The 24,084-nt window shown below is 34.6% G+C and overlaps 1 protein-coding gene and 1 non-coding gene across 9 annotated transcripts in view; both read left to right on the top strand.

Moving 5' to 3' along the window:
- Positions 1–24,084, top strand: part of KTN1 (kinectin 1) — a 108,017-nt gene that overhangs the window by 46,856 nt on the left and 37,077 nt on the right. For all 8 annotated transcript variants that reach the window (XM_044230913.1, XM_044230914.1, XM_044230915.1 and 5 more), the window contains 14 exons: positions 1,909–2,049; positions 7,022–7,128; positions 7,944–8,076; positions 9,382–9,469; positions 12,385–12,551; positions 12,950–13,018; positions 14,458–14,495; positions 15,206–15,296; positions 15,644–15,712; positions 16,233–16,270; positions 16,414–16,495; positions 17,327–17,395; positions 22,934–22,968; positions 23,380–23,470. In XM_044230913.1, coding sequence (XP_044086848.1) covers positions 1,909–2,049; positions 7,022–7,128; positions 7,944–8,076; positions 9,382–9,469; positions 12,385–12,551; positions 12,950–13,018; positions 14,458–14,495; positions 15,206–15,296; positions 15,644–15,712; positions 16,233–16,270; positions 16,414–16,495; positions 17,327–17,395; positions 22,934–22,968; positions 23,380–23,470 — 1,218 coding nt within the window. The remainder of the gene's footprint in view (positions 1–1,908; positions 2,050–7,021; positions 7,129–7,943; positions 8,077–9,381; positions 9,470–12,384; positions 12,552–12,949; positions 13,019–14,457; positions 14,496–15,205; positions 15,297–15,643; positions 15,713–16,232; positions 16,271–16,413; positions 16,496–17,326; positions 17,396–22,933; positions 22,969–23,379; positions 23,471–24,084) is intronic.
- LOC122894764 lies at positions 20,847–21,009 on the top strand. Its single transcript, XR_006381834.1, has one exon. It is a non-coding gene; the product is annotated as a U1 spliceosomal RNA (small nuclear RNA).

Below are 24,084 nucleotides of genomic sequence, written 5' to 3'. Positions count from 1 at the left end.
CTACAGTTGAATTACAAATTTAAAATAACAGTACTCCTAAGTGTATTAATTTCAAATAACAGAAGCATTTGGGCATTGGGGGCATGTTTCAGTTGGGTCTGACCTATAATTAGTTTCTAAGGAAGCATAGAACTGGTTATTTAAATCCAGTAGGATAAATGTGGAACTCTTAATAGCTAATTTTATTTATAAAGGTTCTTGTGATAAATATTTATAATTTTTAATCAATGAAGTTCTTCAAACCCCAGAAATTTTACTCTGAGAGGTTAAAAAAAACCCAAAAAACCTTTAAAAATTATGTAAAGATCATGTGAAATGATAATTAGAAAATAAGTCCTGGGGATGTAATGTACAGTATGGTAACTATAGTTAGTAATACTGTGTTATGTATTTGAAAGTTGCTAAGAAAGCACATCTTAAAGGATCTCATCATGAGAGAAAAAATTTGTAACTATAATGGTGAGGTTAACTAGACTTATTGTGATCATTTTGCAATATATATAAATATTGAACCATGTTGTATATCTGAAACTTACATAATGTTCTGTGTTAATTATATCTCCAAAAAAAATTAGGTAGACTAATTGAAATTCTATGGAAAAATGTGGTCTTATTCCTCCTGAAGTACTTGTTTCTCCTTTTAGGAGTTAAATACAGTAAATGAGGTTTTTTTTTTTTTTTAATCTTTCATAAAGCTACTTGATGACATTATGAGGATGGCCTCATTTGAATATAATACCTTTTATGTTAATTTGAAGTAAATAAAAATTAATGGAAAAACTTGGTCAGATTAAGATTAATCGAAGTTGTTACTCAATAAATGTTACTAAAATAGCATGTTTCCTTAAGATTACACACTTTAGTACAGTTTTATGTGGCTATAATTTTCAGACTATAATTTAAAAATTAAGAAGTTATCCACTTTGTAGAATTCATTGAGCTATATATACTTATGACATGTGTACTTTCTTCCTAAGTGTATTATATACATCAGTTAACACTTTGCAGATATAAGTAAACTCTTACGGGAGGAAACCATCAGTCCATAAAAGTTTTAAGTTTTGGCGGTGCCTCAGTGGCTCTTTCAGTTAAGCATCCCACTCTTGATTTTGGCTCAGGTCATGTCTCAGAGTTGTGAGATTGAGTTGTGTCCCATGCTGGGCATGGAGCATACTTAAGATTCTCTTTCTCCCTCTTGCTCTGCCCTACCCGCATTCCCCACCCCTGCATGTGCGCATATATTCACTTCAAAAAAAAGTTTAAAACTTTTCAGTTTCTTAGAGGAGGGAGTATAAACTGATGATGTCTGCAGGTTAAATTTAAAGTTGGTTGGCTCTCTTTTACTTTGGTAATATTTGTTCTAGGAGTTCATAATAGTTGGGATACAAAATGAAATCACCCTTTTAAGATTTGATTTGGGAAGATAATAAAACTTGGAGTTCTGATATTTTACTTTTCCGTCTTCCAATCTTCCATTCTACTATAAGCATCTTTTTTTCTCTTAGCAAAGAGACTTCTTTTTTTTCTCTGCTAGGTTATTTTTTTTAAGGTCTTTATCTAAACCCTAATTATTTTGCCTTAAAACTATTCTTTCTTATAATCAAGTTAGAATGTAGGAATTATTCTAGGTTCAGCTCTTTAACTCTTAGACCAGAAAGTAGATTTGGAATAAGAGTAGATGGAACAACAAAGTGTTTATGAAAGTAGCTGGTGTAAAGCTAGATGGAGGTAAGATGCAGAGACAATTTCTTTTTTAAACCTTTGACCTCAAGCATATACTTATTACAAAATTCATGACTGTCGTACTGACATCAGTTTTGCTGATGCTAAAAATGTTTTTAAAATTATAATTTATGGTATTAATTTTTAAATAAGTTTTCATCATTTTTTTCTGGTTTATTCTTCTAGGAAATGATGTCAGAGAAAGAAAGAAGCAATGTGGTTATAGCAAGGATGAAAGATCGGATTGGAACATTAGAAAAGGAACATAATGTATTTCAAAACAAAATGCATGTTAGTTATCAAGAGACTCAGCAGATGCAGATGAAGGTATCTTTTTATTTTTTGAAAACAAAATGAAATTTTGCATTCATTAATTAGCAAACTTCAGGTGCCTAATATGTGCAAGGGTGTTTGCTGGGCAATGGTACAGTGACTAGTTAAACTGGTTCCCTGTCTGTAAGTAAGCACCTTTTTGAGGTAGATAACAAAATGAAATTTTGCATTCATTAATTAGCAAACTTCAGGTGCCTAATATGTGCAAGGGTGTTTGCTGGGCAATGGTACAGTGACTAGTTAAACTGGTTCCCTGTCTGTAAGTAAGCACCTTTTTGAGGTAGATATGAGGCAGAGGCTCAAAACTGACAAGTAAATACTCCATTACAATGTAGGAGTCCTGCCTTATCCCTTTTCACTTTCTGTGGTTTCAGTTACCATGGTCAACTGTGGTCTGAAAGCAGATGATTCTTCTGACATACTGTCAGAGGGTCAGTAGTAGTCTAACACTGTGTCACAGTGCCTACGTCATTATCTTCCATCTCATCATGTAGGCATTTATTATCTCACATCATCACAGGAAGGGTGAATTCAGTATAATATATTTGAGAGAGACAAATCACCTTCATGTAACTTTTATTACAGTATATTGTTGCAGTTCTATTTTTAGTTACTAATCTCTTAACTGTGCCTAATTTATAAATTAAAGTTTGTGATATGCATGTATGTATGTATAGGGAAAAGACATAGTATACCTGTGGTCTAGTTCTCTGCAGTTTCAGGCATCTACGTGGGGATCTTGGAAGGTACTACCTGTGGATGGGGGGGTATTACTGTAGAGGTAAGCAGTGGATGCTTTGGAACTATTGGGATGGGGAGTAGGGAAGAGGAGGATTATAGGGAAGACTTATTAGAAATGATAATGCAGACTATGTTGAATGTTTTAAAACAATTAGGCATTATCAGGTAAAAGAGTAAAGAAATGGGCAGTGAGTTATTGGTGTGATTCCTTAGTCCCATTCCTAGAGGTGGTTGTTCAGTGAGTCTATTTTGGGGCCCAGGATGGAACTTTTTAAAATTTTTTATTAACATGTAATATATTATTAACCCCAGGGGTACAGGTCTGTGAATCCCCAGTTTTACACACTTCACAGCACTCACTGTAGCACATACCTTCCCCAATGTTCATACCCCCCCCCACCCCTGGCAACCCTCAGTTTATTTTGTGAGATTAAGAGTCTCTTACGGTTTGTCTCCCTCCCAATCCCATCTTGTTTCATTTTTTCCTTCCCTACCCCCCCCCCCAGCCCCTAGCCCTGCCTCTCAAATTCCTCATATTAGGGAGATCATATGATAATTATCTTTCTCTGATTGACTTATTTCGTTCAGAATAATACCCTCTAGTTCCATCCACGTTGTTGCAAATGGCAAGATTTCATTTCTTGTGATGGCTGCGTAGTATTCCATTGTATATATATCTCACATCTTTTTTTTTTTTTTTTTTTTAATTTATTTGTTTGACAGGACAGAGAGAGAAGGAATAGAAGCAGAGGGAGTGGGAGAGGGAGAAGCAGTCTTAATGTTGAGCAGGGAGCCTGATATGGGGCTTGATCCCAGGATGCTGGGATCATGACCCTAGCGGAAGGCAGACACTTAACGACTGAGCCACCCAGGCGCCCCTATACCACATCTTCTTTATGCATTCATCTGGGTTCTTTAGGATGGAGCTTTTTAATGAGTGCATCCCAAGTGTTTTTGATAGAGGTTGCCCAGTGATAACAGTTCATAAGAAATGCAGTAGAAGTTGTGTTTGGAAATCAAGGGTAGAGTGAGGAAGAGATCTAGAGATGCAAATAGAGGCCCTGTCTTAAAGGGCCTTATATACCTGAAGAGTGGGGAGCTACTAAAAGAGTTTATGGAACTCAGTGGTGTGCTTATATTAGTATTTTTAGTTATTACTCTGCTAGCAGTGTGGAGAGTGGAATGAGATAATTGCAAGGCTTTTGCAGGAATCCAGGTCCAAGAACAAGGGCCTAAAATCAGATGTTGACAATGAAAGGTTGAGTTTGAGTGATACAGAAGATTTAGTAGATTGGGCTTAGTGATGGAGTGTAGGAGAGAGCAAGAGAGAGAGCTGATAACGAAGGGTGATGACTCCTAAGGTTTTGGCCAAGTGACTTGTCTCTTGTCTTACTTCCACCTCTCTTCTTTCAGCATTTCAGAAGGTTCAGTTCTTACTGTCTTTTCTACGTGTTACTTGTTTTCATGATTCCAGTTAAGTCTGGTTGGTTGGTTGGTTCTCTCTCTCTTTCTCTAAGAATGAAATACCATTTTTATCGTTGATGAAGAGGCTGTTGAAGAACATGGTTTGTGTTGGCTTATCTATTGGGTGTGTAATATTTAGCCTATATGATCTTTCTGGGCCAGTGATTTTTTTGAATTTTTTCCATTGCTAGCTGATGGTTCAATTTGGAAGCTCTCGTCATCACCTCAAATTTAATATATGTCTAAGATTAAACTCTTGCTTTTGATCAAATTCTTATTTTCCAACATCCGAGGCAGCATTATCCTCATGCTTGAATCGTTTTGGTTTTTCTCTCTTGCCCAGTTTACAGTTTTTTTTCTGAAATCTTTAAGATACTTTATTTCAAGGTACTCTTGCATTCATTCAGTTCTTAGATACTTCCTTAGTTTATTATTTCATACTGGAATAATTATGGTCGATTTTTAATCTCTCATTTCCATTCAAACACGTAAATACTGTCAGATATTTATTTCTTAGATATTATTTTGATCACATTGCTAGTCTTTGAAAAAATTTATTCTTCACAACTTTCAAAGTCCCAATGTTTTCCACAGAAAAACACTAAAAAAGAAGAAGTGAATGAATCTGTTGTCAGGTTCTTATGGTATCCACTGCTTTGTGCTTTCACTTGACCTGATCCTCTGTCTTTTCAACCCCGAGTGGTGTGAGATATCCTTTCCCATTAGTAAATGGGTTATTGAAGAATTGATTTTCCTAGTTTCAAATTATTTTTTTCTTTTTCTTCTTCTTAATTGCTACTTACTATTAAGTATTTGTAGTACTCTTATTGAGGGTGGAAGTTGATTTATTTTTTTCTTTTTCTTTTTTAGAAGCCAGGATATAGGTTCTATGTGATATGTTCTCTGAAAGATAAATACATATACTTTAATTTCTCTCAATTAGATTTTCTTTTAAAATTAAGATTATTTCACATTTTAAAATAAGACCTTTCCTTACAGGAATATGAGATTCGTGTTCTTTATCTCTTGGTTCTGTAATTCTGAAATAAGAAATAAAGGCCAGAATTTTTTATTTTTTATTTTTTAAATTTCTTTTCAGTGTACCAGAATTCATTGTTTATGCACCACACCCAGTGCTCCATGCAATACATGCCCTCCATAATACCCACTACCAGGCTCACCCAACTTCCCACCCCCAGCCCCTTCAGAATCCTTAGATTGTTTTTCAGAGTCCATACTCTCTCATGGTTCATCTCCCCCTCCAATTTCCCTCAACTCCCTTCTCTCCATCTTCCCATGTCCTCCATGTTATCCCTTATGCTCCACAAATAAGTGAAACCATGTGATAATTGGTTCTCTCTGTTTGACTTATTTCACTCAGCATAATCTCTTCTAGTCCTGTCCATGTTGATACAAAAGTTGGGTATTCATCCTTTCTGATGGAGGCATAATACTCCATAGTGTATATGGACCACATCTTCCTTATGCATTCATCCGTTGAAGGGCATCTTGGCTCTTTCCACAGTTCAGCGACTGTGGCCATTGCTGCTATGAACATTGGGGTACAGATGGCCCTTCTTTTCATTACATCTGTATCTTTGGGGTAAATACCCAGGAGTGCAGTTGCGTGGTCATAGGGAAGCTCTATTTTTAATTTCTTGAGGAATCTCCACACTGTTCTCCAAATTGGCTGCATCAACTTGCATTCCCACCAACAGTATAAGGGGGTTCCCTTTTCTCCACATCCTCTCCAACACACATTTCCTGCTAATTTTGGCCATTCTAACTGGTGTAAGGTGGTATCTCAATATGGTTTTGATTTGAATCTCCCTGATGGCTAGTGATGAAGAACATTTTTTCAAGTGTCTGTTAGCCATTTGTATGTCTTCACTGGGGAAGTGTCTGTTCGTGTCTTCTGCCCATTTTTTGGCATGATTATCTGTTTTGTGTGTGTGGAGTTTGAGAAGTTCTTTATAGATCCTGGATATCAGCCTTTTGTCTGTGCTGTCATTTGCAAATATCTTCTCCCATTCTGTGGGTTGAAAGGCCAGAATTTTAGAGAATAGATTTTTGCATGATGAATTTGCCATCTATTTGGTTATAGCTCAGTTTGTGACAATATGAATGTGTTAAACATATTTTCAGTTTTTAAACTTTTGATTACTAAAATCTTTTCATTAAAAACTACAAACATAAAATTGATAAAGGATCAAGATAGGGTTATTCTATAGGAGTCTGTTGGGTAGGAAAGAAATTCTAAGTCTTTTATTTCTAAAACAACATTTCTATTTGTATTTATTTTACATTTCCAGTATGATAGCAGCTAACATCCACTTGCATTCTTGAATGTTGTGGCAGCTTGTATTTACTTTGCATTCACCACAATCAAAATGTAATTTATCCTTGGGGTGCCTGGGTGGCTCAGTTGTTAAGGGGCTGCCTTTGGCTCAGTTCATGATCCTGAGGTTCTGGGATGGAGCCCCACATCTGGCTCCCTGCTCAGCGGAAGCCTGCTTCTCCCTCTCCCAGTTCCCCTGCTTGTGTTCCCTCTCTTGCTGTATCTCTCTCTGTCAAGTAAATAAATAAGTAATTATTAAAAAGAAACATAATTCATACTTTAAATTTGTTTATATTTATTTGAGAAAGATGGTCCAAACTTCATTCTATTGATGCCTTTTACATTCTCATTATAATGAAGTATGTTTTAAGTTAGTTTTGGCAGTCATTGTTTGTAAATCTTATGTTTGTAAAATACTTTTAGTTCCAGCAAGTTCGTGAGCAGATGGAGGCAGAGATAGCTCACTTGAAACAGGAGAATGGCATACTGAGAGATGCTGTCAGCAACACTACAAACCAGCTAGAAAGCAAGTATGTTCCCAAATGCTTTATTTTTAATTGAATGGCAGAATTTTTCATTGAATGGCAGAATATTTTCTTGAACCATCAAAATCTTGTTTGATAGTAATAGATTAGACTTCTGTGTTTTTCTTTTGTTTCTAAAGTGAATTAATTTTGCAAAACAATTTTCTTGCTATGTGAAGAACCTCTTCAGCTAAGCTATGTGATAAACACTAGTGCTAGCCGTGCAACATTGTCTACAAATATATGAAACTGAATTTCTAAGTTTTAAAACACCTGTCCCCTTTAACAGCAGTTCTTAAGCTTTATTATTCAGAAAGGCTTCTGGCATGTTCATTAAAAAAAGCATATTCTTGAGTCCTACCCCTAAAAGATTATGATTCAGTGGCTCTGAGGTGGAGCCCAGGAATCTGCATATTAAGACATAGTCCTTGTGATAGTCATGAAATTGGCCCTGGTCTATACTTTGAGAAACTGTGCCTTCGAGAAGAGTTAGTAGCATGGTTCCAAGAATAATAAGCACCCTGACTGATTTCAGTCGATTTTCAGAACACCCATTTTGAGGGTGACGCTGTTGATTATGCTCATGAGTATGTGGTCATCCATTTTTCTTGATTATGGTGATTTTAGAATTTGTGTAATTGTTACCAGGATGATTCACAAATTATAGTCAGCCAAACTTCATTATTAGTAGACATAAAACATTTTCTTTTCATTTGGCTGTAAGTGGAATTACTCAGAAAAACAGGTATCAAATATGTTTTGTTTATTCTTTTTATGTGTTTGTAATAACAGAAGGTTCCTAATCCAGTTACTGTTTTCAGGCAGTCTGCTGAACTAAATAAACTACGCCAGGATTATGCTAGGTTGGTTAATGAGCTAACGGAGAAAACAGGAAAGCTACAGCAAGAGGAGGTCCAAAAGAAGAATGCTGAGCAAGCAGTTACTCAGCTGAAGGTGATCTAGTCCCACCCTTTTTGTTATCATTTCATAAATTATGTAGATATTCAATTCAGGGACCTAAATGTGTATGTAGGTTTGAGAAATGCAGTTTGAGGTTTAAAGGAACCTGTAATTTAAGTACTCTGCCTGTGTAGACGCATGTGTAGTAACAAGAAATGAACATAAGCTTGAGACTGAAGTTAAAGACTGAAGAAATGAAAAATTAAATTTGCTGATTGACATAATTTCTTTGGGTGGTTAGGGTTCACATGTGAGGCAAAAATCAAGTAGTTAAAATTACCTTTAATTTATCATCCGTAACTTGGATTTTTCAGTAAGTTCTGTAGAGCATATTTTTCTTCCAGTATTGGAATAGATGATTTTCTTTTGCACAAGACCAAGAACTGCTTTAGTAGCTTTCACTTGAGCCATAGTATTAAAAAAAAAAGTCAGTTTTTTTTAGATACCAGAAGGATACTTGGTACCATAAGAAGCTCATGTTGAGAAGTTATGCATGGGGTTGCTTAGTCTACAGAGGAATAGATTTGTTTCTTTTGTACCTTATAGCGTATGCATATTGAGTAGAGTTCTAAATAGAATTGTCCTTTCCTCCTTTTACTGGGGAGAGGATTTATTGAACACATACTTTAATTTGTGTAAGTTCAGTATATTAGATTCCTACCTAGGTCATTGGTAGAATCATACCTTTATATCAGTTTCAGAGTGGTAGGGGTTAAAAGGACTTTGAGAATAAATGAAGGTGGAACTTTGTTTTCTTGGCATTTTCATGGCTCCCTCTGGGGGATTAATATAATTATCCTTTCTTTTATGCAAAATTTATCTTGCTGGTCTGTTTACTGCTGGCACTTAGAAATAGGGCAGTTCTGTATGGATATGGATAAGGAGATAAATGATAGTAAAGACTAGTCATCACTGAAGTGTGCTGGACCTCAAAATTTGAATTTTAGGTACCTACTGGGATTTAGCAGTAAAGATACTATTCTGTCTTTTGAAAGCCTATCAGCTGAAGAAAATAAAAATGGAAAACAGATCTTAACTAAATAGATCAGATAGATACATAGTAGTAGCTATAATGATCTACCTGCACAAATATTTGGTTTTTGTAGCTTGGAGGGTAGAATGACTGTGGCTGATATCTTTGTATGTTTTAAGTCTGGACATATCTGCCTGTTTTATTAATGTGGGAGACTGATGGAATAAGCAGTTTTATGACAAGAGTAAAGAGGAGGATGCTTTTTTTTTTTTTTTTTTTTTTTTAATTTGAAATCCTGTGATTATGCTGACTTACTCTTCTTCCAGGTTCAACTACAAGAAGCTGAGAGAAGGTGGGAAGAAGTCCAAAGCTATATTAGGAAGAGAACAGCAGAGCATGAGGCAGCACAGCAAGGTAAGGGGAGAGGTATTCATGTAAATTTGGTATATAATCCTGGGTTAAATTTGCTCCCCTCTTGGTATTATGCTAAATGAAATAAGTCAATCAGAGAAAGACAATTATATAATCCCTCTGATAAGAGGAATTTGAGAGGCAGGGCAGGGGGTTGGGGGAGTAGGGAGGGAAAAAATGAAACAAGATGGGACCAGGAGGGAGACAAACCATAAGAGACTCTTAATCTCAGGAAACAAACTGAGGGTTGCTGGGGAAGAGGAGGATGAGAGGGATGGGATGGCTGGGTGGTGGACATTAGTGAGGGTATGTGCTATGATTAGTGCTGTGAATTGTGTAAGCCTGATGATTCACAGACCTGTACCCCTGGGGCAAATAATACATTATATGTTAGTTAAAAAAAATTTTTGCTCCCCTCTGTATATTTGAAGAAAGTGTGATTTGATCTTTTTTGTTTAGGCCATTGAAAGTAGCTTTTGCACTTTCAGAGTACTTTATTTTTTTTAAGAGTTGTTGGAGTTCCTAAAATAAATTCTCTACTAGCTTTATCCTGAAGCATTAAATTGCAAAGAAAATTATAGTTTATAATGGAGTAATAGGAATCTAGTTGTGTGTTTCCTTTCTGTAGTTATTCCCTTTGGTTCCTTGATTACCTCTTTATTTTTTGTTTGTAAAGGAGGACTCACTTTCTGTATTGTGAAGAGAAAGAGCATTACCATTTCAAATAGCTGACTTAAAACAGTCTACTTAAATGTGACTTTCATTACTTATTCTTAATTTGATGAATCCATCTGGGGGATAATGGAGCTTGTATTATGTGTATTATTTGTCACCGTTACTCCTTTTCTCCTGTAAGAGTCAGTGTAGTAAAATATAGTTCGAAACAGTAGGATAGATCATACAGTTTTAGGTTTTTAGACCTTCGGTTTCCTCTGATTCTTCATGCCTGCCATCCCTCCATTCCCATATTTCCCTTTGGTTCAATATTTTAATATACCTAACATACTTAAAGGCTTTTTTCTTTATATATAAAACTTATGTCAATGTTCAGATACATTAGCTTATTTTTTAAATTTACATTTTACATTTCATCAATGAAGCACATATGAATGTTGACAAAAGAATTGAGCTGTAAACTAAATATATTTCTCTATAAACTATGTAACTATAAACCGTAAAACCTCACTCTGACCAGAAGCAATCATTTTTGCTTTTAGTATTCTCCATCATATTTGTAAATACATGTATTATTTGTACATTTACTGCTTTCCCTTAATAGGCATCTGTTGACTTTTATTACAGGAAATGAGGTCTTAACTCCCACACCATTCCTCCCACCTTCCCCTCATTCTGCCAGCATGGTTACGCATACTTCTTGATCATGTCAGTATTCATTGTTGATATCATTATAACAGTGTAGCTTAGTCCTGAGCCAAGATAAATATTAAAACTGCAGTTCTTCCCATGAACGATGTTTTCTTTCCTAGAGCTAATTACAGCTTTATGTTTTTAACTTGTTTGATTTTTATTTTATGATTTAAAATTTTACCTATGGTTAAACTATTACCCTCTCTCCTCTGCCTGTCTCTCAACATATGAGGTAGTGGAGAATCTTTTCAGACTTTCCTGGGGATATCCCTCTGGAGTCCTCTGTCTTCCTGTTTCAGGACTTGTTTGTTTTTTAGGTTGGCTCCATAGCTGTCATCCTGAGACTACCTGGATTCTGGATAGATACTAGGTTACTGCCATCTTTCTTGCTTTCCTTCTTCATTTAATTGCATGTCTTTTAGTCCCATGAGAGCATGCCTCTAAGTACATTTGTTAAGGTTTTGCATATCTGAAAACGTTTTTATTTTTTCTATCTTCATGCTTGATTTGTAGTTTGGATGAAGAGTTCTAGGTTATTGATAATTTTCCCCACAGAAGTTTGAAGGCATTAATTCAGTGTTCTGACTTTCACTATTGCTGGTAAAGAAATATTATGCTCTTCTGAGTTCTAATCCTGGATATGACCAGTATGTTTAATTTTAAGTTCTTTTTTGAGTTCTGTTTCATTCTGTTATTAGTGTCTTGTTATGACAGGAACATTTTTTAAAATATACACACACTTGCATTTTCTTTTTTTCTCTGTATTTGCTTCTCTTCCTTGGTGGTTGTGGTGGTGGACTTGTTTATTTTGTGGGGCCAAGAGGTAGCTCTCATGATACCTAGTACCTCCATTTCCTGAGACTTTCCAGATTTTTCAGATACCTTCCCCTTCCATGTTAGTGATCATCTATCTCCCCTTCTCTCCTCCTCTTCATTTTATCTTAATTTCTGGATTTGAAGTTAATTCATTTCTGATTGCATCAAAGATAGTTTGTGTTTGTTTCTCATTTTTTGTTGTTGTTGTTTTGGGGTCATTGCTAATAAGAGAAGCAGAAAAAAGTACAACAGAAAAGTTGTACTTCATTCTACACCAGGACATTTGTCAGCCCTCAACAACTTTCTCTGTTTTCCAGGTAGGATAGTATGAGGAATTTATAAGAAATTCATTAGATAACTTACTAAATTGTCTTTGGGGATATAAAGAATGCTTTCAAGAAATGATACAACACTTTTAAGCATCCATGTACCATTAACTTAACACATTTTTGAGAATGTATTGTGCACCAAGCCTTGGGCACTGCTCTGGATATAGAGAAAAGGTAATTCTGATCTCAGAAAGTGTACTTTGTAGGCGAGGATAAGAATTAGTACAGTGTGGCAGGTTCTGTGATAAAGGTAAACCTGGAGTGCTCAGAGGAGCCATGTGCAGGCAGGGGAAAAGAGGAGAGATTCGAGGAGTTTGCTTCTAGAGGAGATAATGCCTGTGCTAAAGATGAATAGTAATAACCATGCAAAGGAAGAGAACTTTGTAAAATGCTGTTTGGTTGCAGATTTACAGAGCAAATTTGTGGCCAAAGAAAATGAAGTACAGAGTCTGCATAGTAAGCTCACAGACACCTTGGTTTCAAAGCAACAGTTGGAGCAGAGACTAATGCAGTTAATGGAATCGGAGCAAAAAAGGGTGACCAAAGAAGAGTCTTTACAAATGCAAGTTCAGGTATCTAATTCTCTTTTTGAGAAAATATGTGTCTCTGTAGAAGAGAGAAGACCATCTACTTTATCCTAATTGTGGAGTGGTGATGAATAATTATAACTTAATCTTTGAGCAGTTGTCGCAATACGGTGTGTTTGAATATGTGCTTAAAGATGTCCTCACTCAGTCTTAAATTGTGTTAGATTAGGGACAACACAACCTATTCTTAATTTACCTTCTATATCAACTCTCAAAATATAGTGCCTAGTCATTGTTGTTAAAATTACGGCTTTTGGAATCTGAGAATGACTTTTTAAAGATAAACATTAAGTTTGTACCTCATTTAATTCATGTATATTGGTATATTTGTTAATAGCATACTCCCCCCTCCCCCTCTTCTTTTTGGTCGTTATTTATGTAAGGATATTTTGGAGCAGAACGAGGCTTTGAAAGCTCAAATTCAACAATTCCATTCCCAGATAGCTGCCCAGGTAATTGTGCTTTCATATTGTTTGTCATTACTAATATATAATAATAATGATAACATATTATTACCAATATATAATATAAATACATATAATTTAATAATGATATAATAGAATATAATTCTTAGCCATTAAATTAATTGTCTGAATGCCTGTTGAGTGCTAGGCACTGGATTAGTAGTTGGGAAACTAGTCTGTGAATCAACACTGATAGTCCTGAGAACCCAACACTCTGATAATTATATATATAGTGTTGTGGGAAAATACCAAGATAGAAGTCCAAATCCAACTAATGGAGAGTTTTTACCATAGGAAGAAGAAACGTTCATAATCTTGACTCAAACAGAAGAAATTGTCCAAATGGTGTTTAGAATAGTGGTTTATGTATTAAAAATGCTTACTAAATACTGACTGGCCATAAGGGAAAACTTTATATACCCTCAGGTGGTAGCAGTATGTTAATAATATAATACAGTATGTTAATACATAATCTCAGATTATGTGTGCAAAAAGATCACTTTAAAACTTCTGTTTAGTAAGTGGGGACACCTTCTGGAGTTTTGCAAGTTGTATTGTTAGACCTGTTATACTTTGGCAACATTGTTTTTTAACATAGATATAGTCTAAAGTGTATATATCTATAATACAATATTAAAAAAGAAAAACTTCTAAGTACTTATTTCTGTAACATGTACTGTTCATTTCAATTCCTCAACTTCAAAATTCTAAAAATTGTAGAAAAAGTACTAGTTTTTTCTACCTTAAAAAGTTATTTTAACATTAAAAACTTGTTCTTGAAGTTCAGGCATTTTCAAACCCCAAAATTTTGAGATTGCACATATTTGTTTCTAGTTGTTTTCTTTGTAGAAACTGTAATAAAAAATGAACTAAGAATTTTTTACTATAGAGGAGGATGTTTGTACATAGGTGAATGTACATGTATATATGAATTACCAATTTAAAGTTGATTGAAGTCTTAAGTTATTAGCTATGAGGTAGCTCTAGAAAATTTATCAGGAATTAAATAGAGAATGCTATAAGTATGTATTTGAAAAAGAGGAGCATGGTTATTACTAAATGACTTAATTGTTACCTTAATCATAAACTGTATCATTTCTTTATTGGAAGTTGTTATTAAGATAAAGATGAAACATGGCCTTTGTAGGTGTTTTTCTTGTATATTGTTACTTGTCAGTTTTATAATTTCCAGGCCTGGCAGTTGTTTCATTTGAACTGCTTTATGCAGTGTAATTCCCTGATATTGGTTGTTGGTGATCAAGTTGCTTTCAGAATAATAGCTACTATTTATTGAACACTCATCATGGGCCAGATACTGTCTTAACAACTTGATATACATTAATTTCTTTTAATTTTTAAAGCTGTTTGATTATTGTACAACTTTTAGACTTAAATGCTTTTATGTTGATACTGTTTTTCTTTCTTAGACCTCTGCTTCAGTCCTAGCAGAAGAGTTACATAAAGTGTAAGCCTGCCTTTCTACACTTCTCTTATAATTGCTTAGTCACCACTAAATGATACCTGTTCCATCAAAACTTATGATTTGCTTTATATTCTGACTTATTCAGAAAATACTCCTACCTAGATCTGGAGCAACTTTTGCTCTCCCCCTTCCTCAGTGATTTGAGTTCCTAAACATTGCACATTGCACATTGCACGAACACATTTGTGGTTTTATGTCTTCATCGTAAAAAGAGTTGGGGAACTTTTTTTTTTACGTGGGGTTTAGCAGTGAAAGAGAATTGTGATTTGAGATTAATGGAAGTAAATTAGTTTTTGTGCCTCATAAAACTGTATTTTACCTACACTGTATTTTAACTATATGGAGATACCCAAAACGAGGTTCTGTTTTTAGTGTATTGTTTAATTTACATAGACATGGCTCACTTGAGTTCAGAAGACCTAAAATCTGGCTTTGGCATTACCAGGTTTGTGAGCTTGAACAAATTACTTCTTTTACCTCAAGTTTTAAAACAGGGGTATGTATGTATTTTAGGAAGTTGTAGAATGTATATGATAGATACTACTAAACTGAAAGGAGCTACAGAAATGGAGGGTACAGATGCATGAGAAACTACTTAACTAAGCGTGAGCATATTTAAGGCTTTTAACCTTTTGATTTGTGACTTGACTTCGAAATGTTTATTGAATATAAAAATGTACTTCCTGTTAAAGGATTGCTGAAAAGGATAAGCAGATAAAACAGACTGAAGATTCTTTAGCAAATGAACATGATCACTTAACAAGTAAAGAGGAGGAACTTAAGGTACAGTAATTCTGATAAATGGCAAGTTAATTTTGTAAGCATTGAATTATTCTGATAGGGTAATCAGTATGACCATCTATGAAAAATGGAAAATACTCTAAAGTCATTTAAAATGTGTGTCTCTTAATTAAGCTACAAAATCCTCGTTAGCCTTCCAAGAAAAGAAGTTCAGAGGATTTTCTCATATGATGCAATTCACAATAATTTGGGAAGTTTGCTAAATGACAGGAATTGATGATTTCCTATTTATGAAATTGTGATTTGAGGCCTTCACTTTGAGACCTTTACTTAGGTAGAAGAGATGCTTTACTAGCATATTTACAAATTATTTTTCTTTCTTATTCTAGGACATACAGAATATGAATTTCTTATTAAAAGCTGAAGTGCAAAAGTTACAGGCCCTGGCAAATGAACAGGTAGATTTTTATAGCTGTTGAGTGTTTACGTCAGAATTTGACCTTGTCTATACTTAACTTCCATTGGAATTGCAAGCCCTAATTTCATTCATATACATAGTAAATATAATGGTTATTTGTGTTTGGTTACATGGCATATTGTTGAAAGCCTCTTCTATTTGACCATGACTGTCACAACCCACCTAGATAGTACTATTTTCATGTTGAAACTCATGTTTGATCAAATGAATTGATCACTTTTAGGATCTCCGAAGAATCCGCTAAAACATTCTTAATGTGCTGATTTGTTTTAGCCTTCTGCTATTTAATCAAAAAGGATACTTTCATTTGGATAAAATTTGATGAGTGAGAAGTACAAAATACTGGACAGCTAAAAGTATCACAAAAATATGTAGATACTGCTTTAACATTTACTTCAAATATATGGAAATGCAGCTTTTCAGTACATAAAAATAAGGGAAAGAATGGTTTTGAGTGCTTCCTAAGAAATGATTTAATTCTCATCCCATTCCAAACACAGGCTGCTGCTGCACATGAACTGGAGAAGATGCAAAAAAGGTGATTAGAGTGTTGCTGTACCTGGAGCCATTCATACATTTATGTTCAAGTATAGTTGCATAAATTATTGCTACTCATAACTGATAGTTGTGCACATGATTTATGTAAACCTTTGTGTGAATTATTGATTTTTTTTCTCATAGTATTCATGTTAAGGATGATCAAATAAGATTGCTTGAAGAACAGCTACAGTGTGAAATTTCAAACAAAATGGAAGAATTTAAGGTGTGTGATTAAGCATGTCAGCTGAGCTTAGAACAACCTACTAAAGTTTTCAGTTGAAACGAGTCTAATTGTACTAGTTTTTATATGAAATCACCCTGAAGCAATGTTTCTGTAGTTTATTTGGGGATTATACGACAATGAATGTTACACTTTTTGCCTGGGTTATCTGTTCTTATAATAGACTTTTGAAATTTGTTTTGCCTCAGTCTTTGCTCTACTGTGGTTTTCATTTGGTAGTTTGTGATAGTTTTAATTGCCTCCATTGTCCGTGCAGTGCTAGTTTCTGGTCATGGCCTCTCAGCTTGAGTTGAGCGCATCCGTACTGCTGGGGTACATCTCTTCATGTGTGTGAGATCTGTATTCTTCTTCTTCTTCCTCTTTTTTTTTTTTTTGCTTTAATTTAATAGGAATCCTGTAAATATTCACTTAGGAAAGCAGAATTTCCAGAATCCATTGGCATAGACTGTTTCAGTTCTTTGAAATACACGTGAAACAATTCTAAGCACAGTGTTAACACTGTTCTGTTTTGGAATAAACACATGACTGAATTGGAAGGCTTAGTTGAAACTAGTTTTAGAGATCATTGTACAGGTTGTTTATACTAGTCCTCTATTTTTATATTTTGGAAATACATTCATTGAAAATGAAAAATGGAAACCACATGAAATTTGCATTGTATGTCAGTATATAATTCACCTGTCACTTTAAGTATATTTGAAGGGTTAATATGGGTTTGAATGGGGGAGGTGTTTTTTTTTTTTTTAACCTATTCAAATGATTGCTTTATCTTTTCTTAATAGAACAGTAAATTGAGGGGTTTTTTTCCTTCAGATTCTAAATGACCAAAACAAAGCATTACAGTTAGAAGTTCAGAAGCTACAGACTCTTGTTTCTGAACAGGTAAGGCTTTAATGAATTATAAGGCAGAAATATCTAATATTAACAAGATCTGATTCTTCTTAAATAATAACCAGCTCATTTTTGAGGAGTTTTGCTGAATTATGGGTATATCTTTTCATTGCATTTCAGTTCATCTTGTGCTTATCAAGTGTCTAAAAAAATATTTTTCTTCCTTGAGGCGAAGCTAATGCTAACTCCCTGTTATAAGCACTTAAAAAAAGTGCCATAGAATAAAAAAAAAAGTATTTTACATTCGGTTCTCAGGATAAAAGTCTTTATACTTTTGGAGCCTTTTTTCTAAGGCAACATGGTTTCTTAAAAAGAAAGTGGGTTTGAAACCTGCTACCAGCACTTAAAAGCGGAGTGATGTTGATCAAATTGCTTAACCTTTTTGAGACCTTTTATTCCACGTCTTTTACACTGAGATTTTATTTATATCATAAGCTCGTTAGATTTAAATGGGGACCTTTATGTATAGTGCTTAGCCTAGTGGTTGGCATTAAGCAGGCATTTTAAACCTCAGTTCTTTTCTGTTAGAATATTTATTTTTTCATCTCCTCTCTACCCCCCGCTGTCATCAGACTCTTCTGTATTTATAGCAACCTATCAAAACTGTAGCAGCCTTAGTATACATGGCTCCATAAACTGGAGCTCCAGGCAATGTCCATTCTCTGGCTGTTCCTAAGAGTTGCCTTTGGATTTTTCTCCTACAGAACTCTTCAAATTCCAGGGTTTAAAAATACTCTAGAAACTCTTGGTATTAGATGACACATTAAAATAGCTTTGAATGTTTCTCTAATAGTGTTAAACGTGGGGACTTGTATTAGAAGCTGAAATGTAAGTTGCAGATGGTAGCACTTCCTTTCAAAGATACATGCTTTCATTTTTTATTTTAAAATTCACATTGTGGAGATATTAAATTGGTATAAGTAGCTCTTTTTCAGGTGAGCCACATGCTATGGAAGTATTTGTTAATATCTGTTCACTTTTCAAGAAATAATCTTATTCTCTTCCTCTTAAATATGATAATGCCTCGCATAATGTTTATTATTTTGTATATACTTTACCCTTGCAAACAAAAGGCAGTAGAGGAGGTAATGCTAAACTGATGATATAGTGCAGTGTGGGGACATGACTTCATGCCACTGTAATCCTAAAATATTTAAGTCTTACTGTTAAATCTTATTTCCCTTTGTTGTCATATAGCTTATAAGAGATTCATTTCATCAGTTGTAAGAATTGTCCCCCCTCAGTTTAGCATCTCTGAAGTCTGGATGTATCTTAGAATCTCTGGTTAGCTGGCAGCATTTAAAATTTTAGTAGCTACATAAAATACCAGTAGGAAATGTAACATTAATGACTTGGATGAGGTAAAATGTGATTGATAATTTTTGATTTGTGTTACCTCTTGCCCAGAAAAGCAGAATGTTAAGTTGTGAGTTGGTTATAGAGATTCTGAAAAACTTATTTCAGTGTATAAGCTTTTAAATACTTCCTAAAATTAACTTCATGGAAGGGAAAACAGATGCCTAGAAATGTATGACTCTGTTGTGGGATTTCAGTATTAATGGTGCTGGTAACTCTTACATTTAAATAGAAAACCGGAATCTTTACAAATCTTTTAACTTTTAGAATCTTTTAATCTTCTAGTTCTGCCTCATTAAACAGGAACAAAACCAATAGCTTTAAATTTTTCTTTTTCTTAAAGAGAATATGATGATGGTTTAAGAATTGCCATTCTAATATTTTACATAAAATTCCCCAGTGTATGTGTGGAAGTTAATATTAAAAAAGAAAATCCTCAGGATGCCTGGGTGGCTCAGTGGGTTAAAGCTTCTGCCTTTGGCTCACGTCATGATCTCAGGGTCCTGGGATCAAGCCCCACGTTGCATCTGGCTTTCTGCTTAGCAGGGAGCCTGCTTCCTCCTCTCTCTCTGCCTATCTCTCTGCCTACTTGTGATCTCTGTCTGTGAAATAAATAAATAAAATCTTTTAAAAAATCCTCTAATTTCTACCTTAACCAAATCAGCTTTCTGATACTCCTAAGATTTCCATGTACTTGTAGATATTCTATTAGAATAACAACTTTTTGCATGAGATAGGTTTTAATGAATGAAGAATAGTTTTAGGAAGTTTAATGAAGAGTCCACAGAACAAAATTTTATAGCTACATTTTTAAAAGAATTTGATAAGGAAAACTTACTTTGTGGTACTAATTTAAGATTTGCCATTTGGTAATTCTTAGAACTTTTCTTCTTAAAGCTCTCTCTTAAAAATAGTTTAGAAAGCATGTTAACTACAATGGTGTGTTTTGGTTGTAGTTGTGACTTAGCTTTCTCATCTTGGCAGACCAAAGAACCATCTCTTTGGCTTCTTTTCTGGTCATTTTTATTGCTATCACTAGTGAAAGAAGAGATAAAGATTAGTGTAATCTTAATTTCTTTGATTTCCACCTTTCTTTAACCCCTTCCTATCCAGCAGTCAGAATTCTAAGTGACAGTTGAGAGATGAACAGTTTAGTTATATATATATATAAACAAATTCCGTCTTTTTGCTCCATGGATTTTTATCTGGGAGGAAAAGATTGAGCTTATTGAAACAGAAACCAGTGATGGTGCCAAGTTGTTGTTTCTTCAGGTGTAGGAGACAGAAAGACAACAAATACCAGGTAAGGTAACCTGTTTTTACACTAAAGAGGGCAAGGCTCCATGCTGATATAAGCCTATATGATAACCCTAATGAAGCAAATAAATCAATTACTTACTAGGATCTCATTTATTCAAAATAAAACTTCTGGGGAAGCAAGGTTCTGACTTACTTTTTTTTTTTTTTTTTTAAAGCATAGGGGCAACATATTTATTCTTATTCTGGGAGATTTTTATTAGTGAAAACTATAGGGGTAGGAAATCTTTTCCTCTTTGCCCTGTTGCCTGTTTATGTTTTATTGCAGAAGAATTTATTATTGTATTAAATGTAGTTTGGGAAATTGTCTAGGGAGAACAAAATTGGATTGGGTTAGGCTGGTGATGTTTAAAGTAAAAAGGTTGGATGGATGCTAAGCTGGTCACTTTTCTGCAATTGAATATTTGGTAAGCTGATGACCGAGAGTACATGTTAAAGTGTACTTCTGTTAAAGGAAATTAATTTCATTCAGGTTTATGAATTGAGTATGTGCTAGACACTATGCTCCATGCTGAGGCTACAGAGATGAATGAGACTTGGTTCCTACCCTCAGGAATATGGCTTTTAGTGTGGAGATAGATGTGTAACACAGAAAAGTATGATGAATAAAATTCTTTAACTGTGGTACAGGGTTGGAGGAAGAGATAATGAATTCTATCTGACGGACACTAAGGGTAAAGAGGTATCACAGAGAAGGCTTGATTTTGAAAAATAGCCATCAGTTTGCCCAACAGCTAAGGGGAAATCCAGCTGAGGGAATACAGTGTTAATACTTACCTGGCAGGGGAGATACTATGGTCAGAAAGGTGTTTTTCCCAGGGCAAGGCTTATCCATTGCACTCCGGATGTGCTGACTCCTGCGATTTCCCCAAATGTGGGAAACTCGACTGCATAATTTGTGGTGGTGGGGGTGGCCAAACTGGTGTATTCATAGTTTATTGGCATGTTGTAGAAGTGCAAAGGATACAGTGTAAGGAGTAGAGAAAGACTGGCTATGGCCCAATCATGAAGGACTTTGTATGCTGTGTATGGGCCATGAACTTGAGCTAGCATGTTGGTAAATCCCTGAAAGATAATTGCAAGGATGAATAAATGTTCTATCTAGCATTTTAGATCACTCTGGTAACAATGAGGTATTTGAATTTATGTGGGGGAGAAGTATGTAGGACTAAAGGTATAATGCAGTAAGTGATTAAGGTGCAGATAACTTGGGCTTAATAGTGTTATCTTTTTTTTAAATTGAGATATAATTGACATATAACATTAGTTTCAGAAGGACTAATGATTTATGTATTGATAATGTGAAATGAGCACAGCAGAAGTCCAGTTAATAGTTAACATTCACCACCATACGGTTACAAATTTTTTGTTTAATCTTTATTATTTTTTTTTTTTTAAAGATTACAAGTGTGTGTGTGTGCACTCTGGCTGGGTGGGAGCTGGGGGAGGGGAGGTGGTAGGGGAGGGAGAGAGGGCGAGCGCCAAGCAGGGTCCACACCCAGCATGAAGCTGGGATGCGTGTCCTGATCTCATGACCGAGATCATGATCTGATCTGAAACCAGGAGTCCAGTGCTTAACTGACTGATCCTCCCAAGTGCTCCTGTTAAATCTTACGTGAGATGGCCATCAGCAAAAATAAAGATGGACAAAAACCCATCTTGATGAAAAATTTGTAAATTTATTGCATGATTTATATTCGTAGTTTATAAACCTGACTTACTATACTTTTGACAACTCCAGTCTCCTTTCTGGTAATAGGGAAATTTTTCCCATTGGGAAGTTTTTCCTGTACCCCTCACAAAATACTCGTTGAAGGCAACAGGCAGAGAGAAGTATAGTGTGGTATTGTGATATTTGAGATGGATGAAGCCAAGGGCCTAACCTAAGGCATTGAAGAAAAGGGGGTTAATTTTAGAATTATGTAAGAAGTGGAGTCTCAGGACTTGGATTTGGCAATGGAAAAATTAATAGTATTTGTGAAAAGGGTTATAATAGAATTGGGGGAAAAGTAAGAAACTAGAAAATTAGAAAAGTACAGATAAGGAATGGGATGGGCAGAAAAAATATTCAAAGAAAACACCACAAGTCTGTTTTGGTAGGCTACTTAGCTACCTGAAGGCTTAGGAATGCTAACGGGGAAGCCTCTCTTCTGGACACAAAATAAATTATAGCAGTAGGGACTTTTTGTGTTTCTGGAGAGATGCTGGAAGGGAAGTAGTTAAAAGTGGGGGTCAGTTTACATGTCCTGTTTTAATGCTTTACAGGGAGAATATATTCATGTGTTGCTCCTGCAACTTATAATCAGTTTTAAAACATTGTATATATTTGTCTAGGTGGTGGTCACATAATATCTACATGTTAAAAATTAATTGATTTGTATATGGGATTTTTGCACTTGCCCATATAAATGTTATACTTTAGTTTTTAATGTCAAAAATCAATTTATTAGAAGAAAAAACAAAGCCTCCTTTCTTGGTCTTCAAGGCTTTAGAGCCTTGGATTTTTTATATTCAAAGAACAGAATTGATACAGAATTAAGGCAGATTCTCTTCTTTATTCTTAAGATTTACTTTTATGGCAATTAAAAATTATTCAGAAGGTACTGATTCATTTTACTGGCTCATACTTCATCCTTTTCTGTGTCTTTTGTGTAGCTGCTTCTCTTTTGTCTTGAGTTTTCTAAATTAAATAACACTTTAATTATTAGCAGTCTTCAAGTATGGCTCACTTTCCTAAATTTTGGTTCTAATTAAAACTAAACAATTTTCATAGAATTATATTTTTAAATTAGTTTTGCATCATGCAAACTTAGTAAAATTAAACGTTTTTCTTTTTTGGGGTGATTTTTATTTTAGCCGAATAAAGATGTTGTGGAACAAATGGAAAAATGGTAAGTTTAAGTTTTTCTTTTTATATTTTAATGACTAATTTCTACCAAATTTGAGGTAACAGAATTATTAACTATATTAATCTAGATTTTTAAAGTGCTCTTTGTACTTCATAATAGAAGTACGGTGGCATGCTGTTGGTGGCATGCTATTGATTGGTTTGATTTGGGATTACAGTAGGTTTGTGGTGTTAGGTGTGGGAATGATTTTATTTAGGCCATTATGTATTACTTGACACATTTTACTTATTGGCTAAGAAGTACTTTTAGACCATGATCAGAGATCTCAGAAACCTTTCTAGAAATTAAGTTTATAAGAAATGAGAGACACAGGAGTTGATTGATATAAAATATTTAGCAGTGATAGTATTTACCTTGAAAAATGGTTAATATATTTTAAATTTATGATTTCAGTATTCAAGAAAAGGATGAGAAGTTGAAGACTGTAGAAGAGTTACTTGAAACTGGACTTATTCAAGTGGCCACAAAAGAGGAGGAACTGAATGTAAAACATTTTGTACATTTGTTTTCCTTGTGAGTTTGTCCGTGAACATGAAGGGGATTACTGTAAATTAAGATTTTTTCCATAACTTTTAAAACTTAGTTATCCACATTTAATGAATATATTATTTTTTTTCTGTTAAACTTAACATTTTATTAGGAATACAAAAATGCATAGTTGATTGTAGCATTCACTGTCTTAATGAAATACTTTTTTTTTTTTGGTTTGTAATTAATGCTTCCCCACCTCCACCATGCCCAGATGAAAACTAACAGATTTCATAAGTTCATGAAATAGTATTGGAGGCTAGGGAAAGGAGAGACTCCTGTTCTGTTCTGTGATTATCATTAGTTCTAACTAACGTGATTAGGACAGGGTTGCTGGAAGAAATGTTAAAGATGTATTTGAGGTTAGGGGGAGAAATGACTTAAGTATACCACTTAAGTGGTATACTATGTGCTCTTGAGGTTGTGGAAACATAGGTAGAAATATTTGTGGGAATAAATGAATTAAAAATTCATTTGAGTATCTCCAGAAGTTACAGAATTGTAGACATGTGTGACAAAGAGATTTCTGGGTCTTCCAGAGAGGGAAAGAAGCAGGTAAAGAAAAATGAG

The sequence above is a fragment of the Neovison vison genome, chromosome 13 (assembly GCF_020171115.1).
Source record: "Neovison vison isolate M4711 chromosome 13, ASM_NN_V1, whole genome shotgun sequence".
NCBI lineage: Eukaryota > Metazoa > Chordata > Mammalia > Carnivora > Mustelidae > Neogale > Neogale vison.
The sequence above is the reverse complement of the archived record's forward strand: the minus strand, read 5'-3'. Positions and strand labels throughout refer to the sequence as shown.